Raw genomic sequence first — 18,652 nt, 5'->3', positions numbered from 1 at the left:
GCTACACAGAGAAAAGGGAGTATTAACTTCACGCATTTTGTAATTGTACATAGGATCTACAGCTTACGCTACACACCAAAGGTACATAATCCAAAGAACAGCGAGAAAAAAAGTAAAATATCTAAAAATTTCGAGTATTTAAGGAAGTAGGCATACGTATTGAAAATCTGAAAAGGTTTTACAGATTTTAGCCCAATACATAATTACTCATTATATGAAGGTTTATTAAGCCTCTAGGTAATACATATAGCTATGCTCTATTCTAGATAAATTTGATACGCTTGATAATACAAAGGTTAACCAAAGACATGTATCATTCTTCAAAGAAAATTCTATAATAGCAGCCTGAACATAATAACTAGACTTATAGCAAAAGTACTTAATTCACATTTAGGAAAATATGGCAAATTATTATTATTATTATTATTTTCTGAGATGGAGTCTCGCTCTGTCACCCAGGCTAGAGTGCAGTGGTATGATCTTGGCTCTCTGCAACTTTAGCCTCCCGGGTTCAAGTGATTCTCCCGCCTCAGCCTCCTGCGTAGCTGTGATTACAGGCACGCACCACCACACCCGGCTAATTTTTTATGTTTTCAGTAGAGAAAGATGGGGTTTCACCGTGTTGGCCAGATTGGTCTCGAACTCCTGACCTCAAGTGATCTGCCCGCCTCAGCCGCCTCCAAGTGCTGGGATTACAGGCATTAGCCACTGTGCCCGGCTAAGCTACTTTTTTTTTTTTTAGCAGTAAGATTTATTTCCTTTCAAATTACAAAGAATATCTTCTCTCATAATAGAAAAGGCTTTTTAACTTCTCTATGGAAAGCAAAGCAAAAAAAAAAAAAAAAAAAATCACAGGAGCTTTCACAGAAGAGTTTAGCATTATGCATATGTACCTGTGAAAAATAGAGTTAGAACTGAAAAAAAAATTAACCCAACAATAAAGTAGCTTCCTATGTAAACTACCCTAGAAACGTGAGTTAATATACAGAAAACAATTTAAAAATGTTGCCACACAGGTTTTCATAAAGGTTTTATGGATATTAAAAACAAAATTTGTAGAGTCAGTTATAATTTAAAAACAATGACAAAACTATTAAGTGAAGATCAAATCACTTACATTGCCTTTTGGTGAGGATTTTTTTTTAAACTCACTTTACATAGTAAATACAGGCTGAACATTCCTAATCTGAAAATCTGAAATCCAAAATGCTCCAAAATCCAAAAGTTTTTGAGCACCAACATGGTATCACAAGTGGAAAATTTATCATTTTTTCTTCTTTCCAACTTTTATTTTAGGTTCAAGGAGTACACATGCATGTTTGTCAAATGGATAAGTTGCATGTGACAGGGGTTTCATGTGCAGATAATTTTGTCACCCAGCTAATCAGCGTTAATACCCAGTGGGTAGTTTTTCAATCCTCATCCTCCTCCCACCCTCAAATAGGCCCTGGTGTCTGTTGCTCCCTTGTGTCCACATGTATTCAATGTCTAGCTCCCACTTAGAAGTAAGAACATGCAGTATTTGTTTTTTCTGTTCTTGCATTTTATGTGGGAGTTTGCAATTTTTTGAGTTTGAAAAATCAGACCTTGGCAATGAGCTTGAGCAGCAGGATGTAAAGAACTCCCACATTAGCGTTCCATTAAGCATAAAAGGGTTAATTCGATTATGACAATGGTCTCTTAGTCCATCCATGTTGCTACAGAGGACATGGTTTCATTCTTTTTAATTGCTGTGTAGTATTCCCTGCTGTTTTTGCGCCACATTTTCTTTATCCAGTCCCCCACTGATGGGCATCTAGGTTGATTCCATGTCTTAGCTATTGTGAATATTGCTGCAATGAACAGACATATGCATGTGTCTTCATGGTAGAATGATTTATATTTCTTCGGTTATATACCCAGTAATGGGATTGCTGGGGCAAATGGTAATTCTGTTTTCAGTTCTTTGAGGAGTGACCACACTTCTTTCCACAATGGCTGAACTAATTTACACTCCCACCAGCAGGGTACAAGGGTTCCCTTTTCTCCACAACCTCACCAGCCTGTTGTTTTTTGATGTTTTGGTAATAGTCATTCCAACTGGTGAGAGATGGTATGTTACTGTGGTTTTGATTTGCATTTCTCTAATGATTAGTGATATTGAGCATTTTTTCTTAAGCTTGTTGGCCAGGTGTGTGTCTTCTTTTCAGAAGTGTCTGTTTATGTCCTTTGGATAACTGGCTAGCCATATGCAGAAGATTGAAACTGGACCCCTACCTTTCACCATATACAAAAATCAACTTGAGATGGACTGAAAACTTAAATATAAAACCTAAAACTATAAAAACCCTAGAATAAAACCTAGAAAATACCATTCTGGACACTGGCCTTGGCAAAGACTTGATGACAGACTCCAAAAGCAATTGTAACAACAAAAAAATCGACAAGTGGTACCTAATTAAAGAGTTTCAGCACAGCAAAAGAAACTAACAACAGAGTAAACAGACAACCTGCAGAATGGGAGAAAATATTTGCAAAATATGCATCTGACAAAGGTCTCATATTTACAATCTATAACTCAAACAAATCAACAAGCACCTTTGCTTTCTGGGTGCAAACTTTCAGGAGCAAACTTTGCTTCATGCCCCTAAATCATGTGTATGAGATGCAAATGAAACATAAATGAATTTTGTGTTTAGGCGTAGGTCCCATCCCCAAGATTTCTCATTATGCCTATGCAAATACTCCCCCCCCCCAAAAAAAATCTAAAATCTGAAAAAATATTGAAAATCTAAAACACTTCTGGTCCCAAGCATTTTAGATAAGGGATACTTAACTTGTAATAACTTGTCTAAATTCTGAAAGCTGTATTAATGGTAATTAGGAAAATTATATTTGATAGCATAGTAATGAGCATCTGTTATGCAGTATAGGATGTTTTATTACCTTGTTTAAGCTATTAACCCTTTTTAATAAGCCTTGATTTATTTTTTTAAAGTAGGAGCATTCGTCCATGAAAAAGGCAATGAAAAAATTTAAGTAAATTCATTCCTCCTAATATCAAAAAATTGAAATGTTTGTATGTGACACTGAAATCTCCTAGTAATTTCAAAAGCATAAGCTCTTTTATTAATTGATATGTAATAATTGTACATACTTATGACGTACAGACTGATATTTTGATACAGGTATACACTGTGTAATGATCAATTCAGAGAAATCAGCATATCCATCACAAGCATTTATCATTTGTGTTGTGAACATTTAGTCCTTTCTGCTAGCTGTTTGATAATATATGATCGATTATTGTTAACTATAGTCACCCTACAGTACTACAGAACATTAGAACTTATTCCTCCTATGTAGATCTAGCTGTAATTTTATATCCATTAATCATCCTCTCCCTATAAGCTCTTTAAATAACGTTTTATATTTGAGATATACTCATGATCATGAATAAAAAACTTAAATATATCATTGCTTTTAATAATTCATATCACAGAGCCAAAACAACTTTAAAATAAAATACAGATTCTCAAAATTATCATTAATAGTAAAGGATTCTCCACATATATTGACCGGGCACATTGGCTCACACATGTAATCCCAGCACTTTGGGAGGCTGAGGCGGGCGGATCACGAGGTCAGGAGATTGAGGCCACCCTGGCTAGCATGGTGAAACCCCGTCTCTACCGAAAATACAAAAAATTAGCCAGGTGTGGTGGCGGGCGCCTGTGGTCCCAGCTGCTCAGGAGGCTGAGGCAGGAGAATGGCATGAGAACCTCAGCCTCCTGGGTTCAAGTGATTTTCCTGCCTCAGCCTCCCAAGTAGTTGAGATCACAGACATGCACCACCACACCAGGCAAATTTTTTATTTTTAGTAGAGACGGGGTTTCTCCATGTTAGTCAGGCTGGTCTCGAACTCTCGACCTCAGGTGATCTGCCTGCCTCAACCTCCCAAGTGCTGAGATTAAAGGCATGAGTCACCACGCCTGGCCTAAATTATAATTCTTAAGCATATTGACAGCTGTCAGGAGGAAGTTGTTGAAACTGTAATTCTAAGCCTGGTAAACTGTGAGATTTTCAAAGCTAGGCCTGAAGGAAGCTGGCATCTCAGTCAAACTGGCAGTCAGGTGGTTTTCCCTTTCCTCCTAAATCAAGAACCACCATTCTTTGTTGAGGAGACTTTGGAGAATTGCCTTAAGCAATTATTCTATTAACAAGGAATTAGTCTACTAACAAGTTATTATTTGGTAAAAAATAAGAGGAAAAGTATCTTCTCTCTTTTTAATCGACTAGTACCAAAGAAAAAAAATCTGACCTAACTAATCAAAGGAGAAAAAGTACAAACTTCCCTTTCTACCCAATTCCTATAACAACCTCCAAATTATCACCATTTTAAGTTACTTTGAAATGCTAGATGTCAAATGTGAGCAAGCAAAACAATCATCTAAAGAGGCAGTTAGAATATTGCTGGGCCCCACTCCTGCAGAGATTCTGCTTCAGTGGATCTGATCAGATAACGTGCATTTCTAATGAGGTCCCAGGTGATTCTGCTGCTGCTGCTCCAAGGACCAGACTTTGAATAGTACTGCATTAGACAATCGTATTCACATATTATGGATGCAGCACAATTGAGCCACTTTTCTGCTGTTGGATACTGGTTTCCAAATATACGTTCCTATAATGTTAGAATGAACACCTTTGTACATTATCAGAAATAACTTACAAACTTAAGGTTCCTGATATATATTGCCAATTGAATTTCTAAAAAATGCTACCAATTTGTACTCCACTCCTAGCAGGGTATATGAGTGCCAGCCTTATCAACTCTGACTCACTCAGGACATTATCATTTATTATTATTGTTATCAATTTAATGGGGAAAAATTCTCATTTTAGTTTGCATTTCCTTGATTTTTTTTTTTTTTTTTTGAGACAGAGTCTCGCTGTGTCCCCCAGGCTGGAGTGCAGTGGCCGGATCTCAGCTCACTGCAAGCTCCACCTCCCGGGTTCACGCCATTCTCCTGCCTCAGCCTCCCAAGTAGCTGGGACTACAGGCGCCCGCCACCTCGCCCGGCTAGTTTTTTGTATTTTGTAGTAGAGACGGGGTTTCACTATGTTAGCCAGGATGGTCTCGATCTCCTGACCTTGTGATCTGCCCGTCTCAGCCTCCCAAAGTGCTGGGATTACAGCTTGTAATTACCTACAGGTAATCCCAGGGATTACTGCACCTGGCCTGCATTTCCTTGATTGTTAGTGAAAATAAACTTTTTTCACTTATTAACAGATTAGACTTCTTTTATTTGAAAGATTTGTTTATATTGTTTGCCTTTTCTTTTGGTTAGTTGGTGTCTAAATTGCTTATCAGTTAAAGCATTCTCTGTCATTTTTTTGTGTATAATTTTCTCATTTTCCATTTAAATTTATTCTTGCTTATGTTACTTGACATAAAAGAGTTTGAAAACTGGGAATAAGTTTTAATCTACTGATCTTCTTATTGATACCTTCCATTGCTATTATGCTTAGAAAGTCATTTCTTACCAAAATAAAAATGTACAAATGCTGCTTTTAACATTTTTATTGTTTTTAATATTTGTTACTCTATCTTCATTTACTTTAATACAAACATGAGGAACACATAATGACATCACATTCTAGGGTTCAAGTTACATATAAGAGAGTCTATTTCTAGGCTGTCTACTCTGTTCGATTTAAATGTCTAGCAAATATTACATCAGTATGACACTGTTTCAAATACCACAGCTGTATCAATACATTTTAACATCAGGTGGAACAAGCCCCACAACATTATTCTTCATGGACAAACTCTAATCTATTTTCACAGAGCTGTAAGATAGGTCTGTGCCTGTATCATAAGTTTACTATGAGGAATTAACTGAAAGCACCTACATAAAGACACCTGGAAACTATAAAGAACTTCCTGGAAACTAAAAAGAACTGCATAACTATAAGGTAATGCTTATATCTGACTATAATATTATTGATGGCTTCTTCAATAATAAATTCTCGAGCAGAGGTAAAAGTAAAATCAATAAAACAAAACCTTACTAGTTACAAATGAATACTTTTATGTCACACAAAATATCGAATGGACTCAACAATGTGATAAACATTCCTTAATTACAAAATATTCCTTCTACCTCATTTGAGAGTAAAAGGAAAAACAAGTTGGTATGTGTTTGCTAATCAAACAATGAAGAAAGTGGTGGTAAAATGTTCCTTCAATTCAAGCAATATTTTCGTTTCTTGGAGCTCTGTAAAGGTTCATAAAGCTAGTTTCATCAATAGAGCCCATTTAAATTGCTTTTCTTAACTGCTTTAATTAAATTTTACAGAATAAAGATACTGACAGAATAAGAATACAAACCTGAGGACCATTTTCTCTCAAAATGCACATATTGAATGCGTTGCCTGTCCTGACACAGGAGGAATTCATGCAACAGAAAACATTACCATGCAGGGAAAAAATAAATCTTTTACTAAGACAAATTTAGCAGGCCCTGGATTACCTGTATGGTTCTCTGTACCCTGATTAATTACTTCTATGGTACAGAGAATCATAAAGTTTTTGACCCAGTAGTAGGGACACTACAGAATATCTCTTCCAATCCCACCAATTACTAGGATTAAAACTAAAGCTGAAAAGCTAGATCCAAAAAGCTCAATTTTTTGGTTCGATTAAATTTTAAACTTACTTTAGCAAATTAATGGCTTCTTGTTCACTGTCTTGTGTTGTATCCAAAGAAAAAGCATCTGAGAGTTCGGATGAGTTGGAGTCCTGTTCTTCTGTTGGATGTGTCTGGGTTCTTAGGGAGCCACTGAAAATCTCTCTCTCCCTTTTGATCCCTTCTTCATGATGGTCACTGGGATTCTGTAAATCTTTCTCAGCTTTATCATGGTCATCTCTGAAAGAAGACTGCTTAGCTTCACCTAGAGATGATTTTCCCGAAATATTGAATAAGTTACCAAGAAACTGAAAAAAGCTTTCTTTTGGCTGTCTGTCACTTTCTCCTATTTTGGTATCTGCAGTGGAACTGGAAACATCATATGCCTTTTTGGGATCTTCCTGCACCGGAGGAGTGACTGACTTCTCAGCATGGTTCCTTTTGTCCTCACTTTGGCGAATCTTTGAAAACAAAATAGACAATAATAAGCATCATTATTTAAATAATAAAACAGACTGATAAGCTATTACAAAACAGACTCTGTGTAGACACCAGGGATACATTTGTGAATAAGACTAATGGCTTCTGTTCCTTTGGGCAGTTCACAATCTACTGAAGGGCACGGTAAGCACGACCTTTAAAAAGCTACATGGTAAATGTCATGAGGGGAGAAGTACCGCACACATGGGAACCCAGAACAGGAGTAACGAGTCCAGACTTGGTGGAAGTGAGAACACAGAAGGTAACTTGGGGGATGCTTCCTAGAGGAAGTGCACTCTTTGAAGGGGACAGAAAAAGTGACTATGTGATACTTATGCATCTGTGTGTGTGTTTAGTGGGGTATCAGCTCCTAAGGGAGTTTAATATGACTGGAGGTTAGGGTACAAAAATGACATGAGAGGTAAATACGGAGAGAGAAGAGACCACAGTAAACATGTGTATTTAAATTTAGCCTTTATTATGACAGAGCTAAAGGAGAGTATTCAAATTACTGGTACTTGAGATAATAACACCTCAACAGACCTCATCATTTCAGCATTGTGTTAACCTATAAAGCTGGCACAATATGTAACATTATTCAAGAAGATGAGGAAAAGACAGTAACATGGTACTTCAGAGAAAGAGCCCACTTGTGACCCCTTCCTGGTAAAACAGGAAGTCCTGATACATAATGTTAATGCAAACCATGGATAGCATCAGGCACTCTTGAAGACAAACACTTGCAGAAGTCCATTTTGCCTGCTCGTAATTAAGTTACTGGTAAAGCAAACTCAATTAATGCATACTGTGTGAGGCAAAACTGAGCTGCTACATCAAAGAGCATGTTGGCATTCCACTTCGTGCTATTTCCAGATTCTAAAAAGCTTTAGGCCCATGAGCCAACTCACTCTGCCTTCCAAACATGCTCACTCATATAACTGTAAAAAGAATGCCCATCCTACAGTCTCTGTCACCTGCTATGTTCGCTAGCCCTCATAAAAGGAAAGGTCGAGTCTGAGTCAGAAAACAATCAGGACACCAAGTCAAAACCACCTTAGGGCATTTTAGGTTCACGTGACAATGTTTTATAAAAACACGAGCTTCAAGAAGGCAAGAACATAATTATAATGCCATTTTTTCACCTCATTCCACGTTTTGATCTAAGTTCAAATTAATATAAAGGAGGATTTCACTAACCACTAAAAAAGATATAGCATATGAAAGGTTGAGAAAATGTTAAAACCTATTAACTCAGCAAACTGATTGCAAGCAAACAATATTTTTAAGTTTGTTCCCATAGGTGTCAAAGGGGATTTCTGAGTGCACATGGCATTTTTTGATGTGTTAAGATTTAATACCTCTTGTGAGCCTCTACATTTAGAATGCCACCAGCCTTCTAGAGACACTACACATCTCACCTTTCACCAGTTTCAACTACAATTTGATTCCACTTGTCTCCACCTCACCCGTCCAACCTTCTGCTCATTCTGAGAGCTGACACTATAAGTCACCTGTGCCCTCTCCTCATATAAACAGAATAAATGATCTCTCAGTCTGGCAGTAGAAGATATGCAGTCAACATTTTGAAACTGGTCATTTATATGAAGGATATACATTTTTTGTTAACAATTGGGTTTATTGTAATTTTTAGCCACAATATTTCTCCCCAGCTCAAAAAGAGCACTGGAACGTGAAAAGAACAGTGACTAAAGCGGCTGCTCTTCCTATGTAGCCACTTGAAGAAAGCAAACTACAGGCTGTTCATTAAAATATCATAAACATCCTTAAAATGCTTCAGAAATTTGCAAAAGAGTCTTATATAATCTGGGCAGTGATTTAAAAGAAGAAAAATGAACAAGATTACCACTTTTAACATCATTAAAATCTCAAAAAAGTAATTTTTGTCAAAAATGTATTTATCTCCCTATTATTTTAACTTGCTCATTCCTTTCAAAGCGTAAGAGGTTGCTTTCCAAATGAGGAAGATACATTTTGTGAAACTAATGAAAGACTTTATATTTAACCTTTTTAAAATAGTAAATATATTTTTTTAAAATCACTTGTTTCTCCTTCCCCTCAACTGTCTGCTTCTTTGCTATTCCAGAATCCCTATAAGTTTACTAAAGAGTAGTTTTTAGTTCCCTTAAATGTTTTAGTTGCTTAATTTTTCCCTCATAATCTTATGAGAAATGTGTATTAGTAATTAAAACACCAACAACAAAAAAGTTTCTGAATTTAGAAACAAAACTAGCAGGAAAAATACACTGCTATTCAAAGTAAACACCTGCAATAAATTAAATAACAAAGAATTAAAATTTTAAGATTGATCTAAAGCAGTTGTTCTTCACCCTCAGCCTAGACAAGTTCAGCCTGCCTACAGGCCCTCATTATGCGGGCCCTACATCTGTCTGCCAACAGGACTGTCTACCATTGTAGCAATGAATGAGTAGAATGAAAACACTCAGGATTCAGGCAAACATTAACAAAACGTTCATTCTAGCTGCTCTCCAAGATTTTGGTATTATGTATATACTATATGAATGTTACTGATGAAGGCATATGTATCTTTGGAATTTTCAATGTTTTTCCCTCATGTTCAATATGTTGTAATGCAGTACTTTTAGTCCAAATGCATTTCTCTATCTACTCTCTTTGCTATGCTGGGGCCCAACACAACAAAATACAGGAAAATATTATGTATACTGATTAATAAGATTTAGCTGAGGTCTTCAAGGAGCTTACAAGCTAGGAAGATACTCATTATATTAGTATCACTGTAGAGGGCTTACAAGAGATATGTACACAATGGAAGACATAATTAATGAGTGGGGATGTAGAGAAACCATCTTCTTTGCATAGAAGATAACATTTGAGCTTAATTCTGAAGAGTGTTAAGAATATTCCAGACACAAGCCATGGTATGCACAAAGACACAGAAGTTTGGAATATGTTTACTATGGCAGGGATATGGTTGAAAAAGATTGGAGCACAGAGGATAAAGAGTTCGATAAGATGACCAGTTAGAAGTGGTGGGTGAAGAATAACATGGTCACAGATAACTGAGTTCTCTAAATTAGACAACAATTTGAGTAGGTAAGCCAAACAAATGGACATGGAAAATAGAAAGGAGGTGAGAATTAGGGCTCTGGGTAAGAGGCAGGTAGGGCAACAAACTATTTAGTTGTCAAATGTGAAATTTTTGGTCCCTTGTGATACACAAGTTGAGATGTCTGATAAACAGAGGCACATTTTAAGAATGCAGTCTGGCAATATACAATGTGAGCAGGAAAAAAAGAGGAAAAAACAAAAAGATCCCTATGGAAAAAAAGATAAAAAGGCAAAAACAATGAAAAGAAGAAACCAGTGAAAGAGATGGAGGTCAAAACCAGACCAGGTTAGTCTCTATAGAATACCAGAGATCTCCAAAGAAACAAAGAACCCTTAAAAAGGCAGACGGGAGTCAAGAATGTCAAATGCCACTGTTAGCTCAAGAAAGATGAAGACTGTCTTCCTCATTCATATTCAAAAACATCAGGCACACACCCACCTTGGGAATTTGCCTTTACTCCTCTCTCTACTTAGAATGTTCATCCCCCAGATGAACTCACTCTCTCTCACCTCCTTCAGGCCTTTACTTGAAAACCATCTCACCAGTGAAAATTCTCTCAGCATGATCTAAAATAGCAGACTCCTCCACTGTAAAACTGCCTATCCTCCTTCTGTTTTATTTTTCTTCTTGTACTTACTATTATAGTAAATACACACACAACACACACCTACAACATTTAATATGTGTTTCTTCCTTAAGGATGTAATATCCATAAGGCCAAAGGTTTTTGTCTATTTTATTCACTGCAGTATCTCTACCACCTTGAAACATGCCTGATAATAAGAGATGCTCAAATGTTTGTTAGAGTAATAAATGAAGAAATGGAAAAGCCTTAAGAATGCAGGAGAAACAGTCATAACAGTTCAAGAATTCATGTGTTCAGTCCAAAACTTGAGGTGCTAAACAGTGAGTAGCTAACAAGGAAATATGAATAGTCATAAGTATATGGGAAACCTTTTCAGAGATGTTTAACTAGAAGGAAGGAAAGACAAAAGACATTTTAAGTTCCAAGACAGAACTTACTGTTTTGTGAATCAGCTCTATACTTGTTGGAAAGGGAGTGACTATGGTATAAAGAGATGGATGACAGGTTCCAGAAGGAAAGGAAGGAGGTGATGATATGAAGAGAACAATATAATTTCTAATACTTCTAATAAAGACAAAGTATTAGCATTGGAGAGAAGGACATTTTCTCTGCCAAGTAAAGTGGCAAGGAGAGTGGCTGAAGCCTTATAAATTTTGTAAGTGAAAAGACAGTAAGGTTCAACAAATGGCTCTGACCTCAGTAAAGTGAAAGGAGAGAAAAGCTGAAGGAGAGACAAAAAGGTGAAACTAGGATTTGGGTTCTCAAAATTTAGAGAATTTGAAACAATGTTTCTGGGGAATACAGTCCCAAATGAACAGGCTAAAACTAGGTAAACGAAAAAGCAGTTAGGTTCAATGTAAACTTTAAAGTATTGACTCATTCAATAAAGAATCAACAAGACACTATTCTAGGCATTTAGATGCAATAGTGACAAATGTACCAAAATCCTGGCTTTCATGGTACCTACATTCTAGTGATGTCTGAACTTTTTTGCAGGTCTAATTAGCATTATTTTGTCACCTCCTTAAGCAGCCTGTAGCACGTGATGGGTGCTGTGGCAACGGGTACAGTAAACAAGGTCAACGTGCAGATAATGTTGCCCTGCCCCCTTGAGCAGTGAAACTGCTAAGCATCACATGTGCACCCTCACCACAGGGCCCCAAAACAGGCTGCCAGGAGTCTGACACTACCAGTGACTGTGCCCCTTTCATCAGTGGAGCTGAATGGTATACACACACCACTCAGAAACTGGGAACAGGCCTGCTAGGTGACTGTCACTGATGATCCTGCTCCCAGCAAAACCAAAGCCATCTCACTGCCTCCACAGACCCACATATTCTAGGACACTGAGGCACTCACAGATGTTGATGACAGCCAAAAAAAAAAAATCATACTGTGACTACACTACTGTGCCTACCTAGAACCAAATCCAAAGCCAGACACCATGTATCACATCTGCAAGAAAAAATCTTTCCCTACAAAAGCTACTCCATAAAATTGAAGGAGGTACTTATTCCACCAGATGCATAGGTAACAAAGTAGGGACACGAGAAACATGAAAAAGCAAGAAATGTAACACAAAGGAATGCAATAATTATCCAGTAACAGAAAACCAAGAAAAGAAAATCTATGAAATGCCTAAAAAGAAATTAACAATAAAAATCTTAAGTAAATTCAGCAAGATACAAAAAAATACAGATAGACAATTCAATAAAATCAGAAAAACTAATTATGATATGAATGATAAAGTCAACAAGACAGGTGTCACAATAAAGAACCAAACAGAAATGTTGAAGCTGAAAAAAATCAGTGAATAAAATATGCAATGGAAAGTACCAATAATAGATTAGATGAAGCAGAAAAAACTTCTGAACTTGAAGAAAGGCTTTTTTAAATGATCCAATCAGAAAATAAAAAGGAAAGCCCAGGAGGAAAAGAGATAGGAAAAGGCATAGAAACCCTATTTAATGAAATAATAGCTAAAAACTTTTTAAGTCTTGGAAGAATATAGACATCTAGATCCAGAAAGCTCAAAAGTCCCCAAATAGATTCAATCTCGAAAGGTCCTTTCTGAGGCACATTACAGTCATACTGTCAAAAGTCAACAAATAGAGATTTCTAAAAATAGAGAAAAATGGCAAGTCACATACAAAGGAATCTCCATCAGAATAACAGCATATATCTTAGCAGAAACCTTATTGGCAAGAAAAGAATAGAATGATACGTTCAAGTTGCTGAAAGAAAAAAAAAAAAACTCAACTAAAAACATTATACCCAGCAAAGCTATCCCTCAGAAATGAAGGAAAAATAAAGTCCCTTCCAGACAAACAAAAACTGAGAAAATTCATCACCACTACATAGACTTTAAAGAAATGCTCAAGGGTGTCCCACATTTGGAAGCAAAACAATATCTACTACCATAAAACTACAAAAGTATAAAGCTCACTGATAGAGAAGATACACAGGTGAGATAAAGTAATCAAACCTTATCATGATAGAAAACCACCAAAGATAAACAATAAGAAAGGAACAATGTATACACAAAATGATCAGAAATTAACAAAATGACAATAATACCTATCAATAATAACCACAAATGTAAATGGTTAAATTCCCCAATGAAAAGATATAGATTAGCTGAATGGATTAAAAAAACAGGACTCAACTATATGCTACCTACAAGAAACTCACTTCACATATGGAGACACACACAGAATGAAAGTAAATGGATGGAAAAAGATATTCCATGCAAACGGAAGCGAAAACAGACTACAAGTCAAAAACTGCAAAAAGAGATAAAAAAGGTCATTATATAAGGGTAAAGGGACCCAGTCAACAAGAGGATGTAACAACTGTAAATATACATGCACTCAAGACAGGAACACCCAGATATATAAAACAAATAGTATTAGATCCAATGGGGTAGACCCCAATATAATAATAGCTGTAAACTTCAAAATCCCACTCTCAACTTTGGACATATCTAGACCAAAAAAAAAAAAAAAAAAAAACACTTAAGGAAATAGCAGATTACATTTCACTATAGACCTAACAAACATTTATACAACATTTCATCTAACAGCTATAGAATACACATTTTTCTCACCAGCAAATGGAATATTCTTCAGAACACACCATATTTCAGGCCACAAATTAAGTCTCAACATATTTTTTAAAAAATCAACATCATAGCCAGTATTTTTTCTAACCACAATGGAATAAAACTAGAAATCAATAACAAAAGAAATTTTGGAAACTGTACAAATACATGAAAATTAAACATGCTCCTGAATGACCAATGAAAAAAGAAGAAAATTAAAATATTTGTTTCGACAAATGAAAGTAGAAACACAATACACAGAAACCTATAGGATACAGCAAAAGCAGAAGAGGGAAGCTGACAGCAACATCAACATAAAAAAATTATTTCAAATAAGCAACCTAACAGTACACCTCAAGAAACTAGCAAAGCAAGAATAAGCCGACTCCCAAATTAGGAGAAAACAATACAGAGCAGAAATAAATGACATTCAGACTAAAGTATAATACAAAAGAGCAATGAAACATAAAGTCAGTTTTTTATAAAAACAAAATTAATAAACCATCAGTTAGACTAAGAAAAAAGACCCAAGTAAAATCAGAATTGAAAAAGGAGACATGACTGATTCCACCATAATACAAAGGCTCATCAGAAATTTTTATGAATGATGATATACCAACAAATAATAAAAAAAAACTTAGAGGAAATGAATACATTCCTAGACATACACAATCTACCAAAATTGAAGCAAGAAAAAAATAGAAAACCTGAACAGACCAGTAACTAGTACCAAGGTTGAATAAGTAATAAAAAGTCTCCCAACAAAGAAAAGCCCAAGACTACACAGCCTCACAGCTGAATTCTATTAAACTGTTAAAGAACACCAATTATTCTCAAACTATTTCAAAAAACTGAAGGAGACAGAATTCTTCAAAAATTCATCATTCAAAGCCATGCAAGGCCATCATTACCCTGATACCAGAACCAGACATAGACATACAAACACACACAAAAGAAAACTACAGGCCATTATCCTAGAATAACAAGATGCAAAAATCTTCAATAAAATACTAGCAAAATTAATCCAATAGTACATAAAAAAGATTATATATTGTAATTAAGTGGAATTTATCCCAATGATGCAAAGACAATTCAACATATACAATGCAAGAAACATTACATCAACAGAATGAAGAATAAAAACCTTTTGATCATCTGAGACAGAAAAACATTTAATAAAATTTAATATCCTTTCTTGATAAAAACTCTCAACAAATAGGTACATAAGGAATGTACCTCAATGAAATAACGGCCACATATGACAAATCCACAGCTAACATCATAGTAAATGTTGAAAAGTTAAAAGTTTTTCCTCTAAGATCTAGAACAAGACAAGAATGGTACTCTTACTACTCTTATTCAATATAGTGCTGGAAGTCCTAGTCAGAGCAATCAAACAAGGGAAGGAAATAAAGGGTCCAAATTGGTAAACAGGAAGCCAAACTGTCTCTGTTGGCTGATGATATGATCGTGTTTCTAGAGAACCCTGAAGACTCATCCAAAAAGCTCCTACATCTGATACATGAATTCAGGAAAATTTCAGGATAAAAAAATCAATGTATACAAATCAGGAGCACTGCTATACCCCAACAACGACCAAACTGAGAAGCAAATCAAGAACTCAATCCATTTTACAACAGCTACAAAAAAAAAAAAAAAAAAAAAAAAAAAAAAAAAAAAAAAATTAGGAGTATACCTAAAAAAGGGGGGGAAAGATCTCTACAAAGAAAACTACAAAACACTGCTGAGAGAAATCATCGATGACACCAACAAATGGAAACACATCCCATGCTCATGGATGGGTAGAATATTATGAAAACGACCATACTGCCAAAAGTAATCTACAGATTTCATGCAATTCCCATCAAAATACCATCATCATTCTTCATAGGACTAGAAAAAAAAAATCCTAAAATTTATATGGAACAAAAAAAAGCCCACATAGCCAAAGCAAGACTAAGCAAAAAATAAACAACAACAAAAAAACAAATCTGGAGGCATCACTTCACTTGACTTCAAGCTACACTGCAAGGCTATAGTTACCAAAACAGCATAGTACTGGTATGTTGACTAAAGGAACAGAATAGAGAATCCAGAAACAAAGACAAATACTTACAGCCAACTGATCTTCAACAAAGCATACAAAAATAAAGTGGGGAAAGGACAGCCTATTCAACAAATTGTGCTGGGATAATTGGCAAGCCACATATCAAAGAATGAAACTGGATCCTCATTTCTCACCTTATACAAAAATCACCTCAAGATGGATCAAAGACTTAAATCTAATATCTGAAACCATAATAATTCTAGAAGATAACATCCACAAAACTCTTCCAGACATTGGCTTAGGCAGAGAATTCATCACCAAGAACCCAAAAGCAAATCTAACAAAAACAAAGATAAATGCATGAGACCTAATTAAACTAAAAAACTTCTGTACAGCAAAAGAAATAATCAGCAAACAGATAACCCACAGAGTAGGAGAAAATCTTCACAAACTGTGCATCTGACAAAGGATTAATATCCGGAATCTATAAGGAATCCAAACAAATCAGCAAGAAAAAAAACAGATAATCCCATCAAAAAGTAAGCTAAGCACATGAATAGACAATTCTCAAAAGAAGATAAACAAATGGCCAACAAACATGAAAAAATGCTCAACATCACTAATTATCAGGGAAATGCAAATTAAAACCACAATTGCAATACCACAATATTTAATTATGGCAAACATGACCATAATTTAAAAATTTAAAAATCATAGATGTTGACATGGATGCAGTGAAAGGAGAACACTTTTACACTGCTGGTGGGATTGTAAACTAGTACAATCACTATGGAAAATAGTACAGAGATTCCTTAAAGAACTAAAAGAAGATCTACCATTTTATCCAGCAATCCCACAACTGAGTATTTACCCAGAGGAAGAGAAGTCATTATATGAAAAAGTCACCTGTGCTCACATGTTTATAGCAGCACAATTCGCAATTGCAAAAATATGGAACCAGCCTAAATGCCCATCGATCAGCAAGTGGATAAAGAAAATGCATGTGTGTGTGTTTGTGTGTGTGTATTATATGTGTGTGTGTCTGTGTGTACACATACCGTAGAATACTACTCAGCCAGAAAAAGGAATGAAATAATGGCATTTGCAGCAACTTGGATGGAGTTGGTGAGCATTATTCTAAGTGAAGTAACTCAGGAATGGAAAACCAAACATCGTATGTTCTCACTTATAAGTGAAAGCTAAGCTAAGAGGATGCGAAGGCATAAGAATGATAATAATGGACTCTGGAGACTTGGGGGAAAGGGTGGGAAGGGAATGAGGGATAAAATACTACATATTGGGTACAGTATACACTGCTTGGGTGATGGGTGTACCAAAATCTCAGAAATCGCCACTAAAGAACTTATCCATATAACCAAACACCACCTGTGCTCTCAAACTATTAAAATAATTTGAAGAAATAAAAATGGGCAATAAATCTGAATAGACATTTATCAAAGATGACACACAAATAGTCAACAAGTACATGAAATATGTTCAACACTGCTAATTATCCAGGAAATGCACTTCAAAACCACAATGAGATATCACACCCCAGTTAGAATGGCTATTATCACAAAGACAAAAAGTAACAAATGCTGGTGAGTATGTAGCGAAAAGGGAACTGTTATACACTGTTGGTGGGAATATAAATTGGTACAATCATTATGGAAAACAGTATGGAGGTTGCTCCAAAAACCAAAAATAAACTACCATGGGATCTGGCAATCCCACTTCTAAATACACATCTAAGGAAAAGGAAATCAGTATGTCAAAGACATATCTGCACACCCATGTTTATTGCAGCACTATTTACAACAGCCAAGTATGGAATTAACCTAAGTGTCCATCAACAGACAAATGGAAAAAGAAAATGTGGTTTATGTACACACAATGAAATACTATTCAGCCATAAAAAAAGAATGAAACTCCATCATTCGCAGCAATGTAGACGATCCTGGAGGACACTATGTGAAATTAAATAAGTCAAGCAGAGAAAGAAATACTGCATGGTCTCATTCACATATGGAAGCTGAAACATTTGGTCTCAGAGGTAGAATGGTGGTTACTAGAGGTTGGCAGGGGTAGAGGAGAGGGAGATAAAAAGAGGTTGATTAGTGGATACAGAATTAAAGCTAGATAGAAGGAATAAATTCTAGAGTTATATAGCACTTCAGGGTAACTACAGTTAACAATTATTTATTGTGTATTTTTAAATAGCTAAAAGAAAAAACATTGAGTCTTCCTAGGAAATGATACATGTTTGAGGTTATGGATATGCTAATTACCCTGATTTGATAATTACACATTATATATGTGTATCAAAATATCACTCAGTACAGCATGGATATGTATGATTACCTGCCAATTTTTTCAAAGCATCTGAGTAGAAAACATGGAATGGCCAAGTAATTCTTCCTTTACTGTCTCTAGCACCTGGCTTGGTCCTCCTTTCTACCACAGGCTTTGGCTTCACTGTGCATACCAAGTACAACCCTTTAGACCACCCTGACTCCCCACCCCACCTGGGTTCCTTGGCACTCTCAACTCCAATGCCCTCCACTTCGACTCCCCACTTCCCTGCCCTTTAGCTAATCCTCGCCCTTGTCCTGACCCATAACTGCATTGCTTCGGGCTCTGCATCTCAGGCATTCCCCCGCAT

The 18,652-nt window shown here is 36.0% G+C and overlaps 1 protein-coding gene across 1 annotated transcript in view; it reads right to left on the bottom strand.

Moving 5' to 3' along the window:
* Positions 1-18,652, bottom strand: part of CRYBG3 (beta-gamma crystallin domain containing 3) — a 123,945-nt gene that overhangs the window by 73,273 nt on the left and 32,020 nt on the right. The window contains exon 3 of the mRNA XM_011986849.1: positions 6,699-7,129. Within this exon, the coding sequence (XP_011842239.1) occupies positions 6,699-7,129 (431 nt within the window). The remainder of the gene's footprint in view (positions 1-6,698; positions 7,130-18,652) is intronic.

Source organism: Mandrillus leucophaeus, unplaced genomic scaffold (assembly GCF_000951045.1).
Source record: "Mandrillus leucophaeus isolate KB7577 unplaced genomic scaffold, Mleu.le_1.0 Scaffold1080, whole genome shotgun sequence".
In the NCBI taxonomy this organism is placed as follows: Eukaryota; Metazoa; Chordata; class Mammalia; order Primates; family Cercopithecidae; genus Mandrillus; species Mandrillus leucophaeus.
This window is presented reverse-complemented; position numbering and strand designations above follow the sequence as displayed.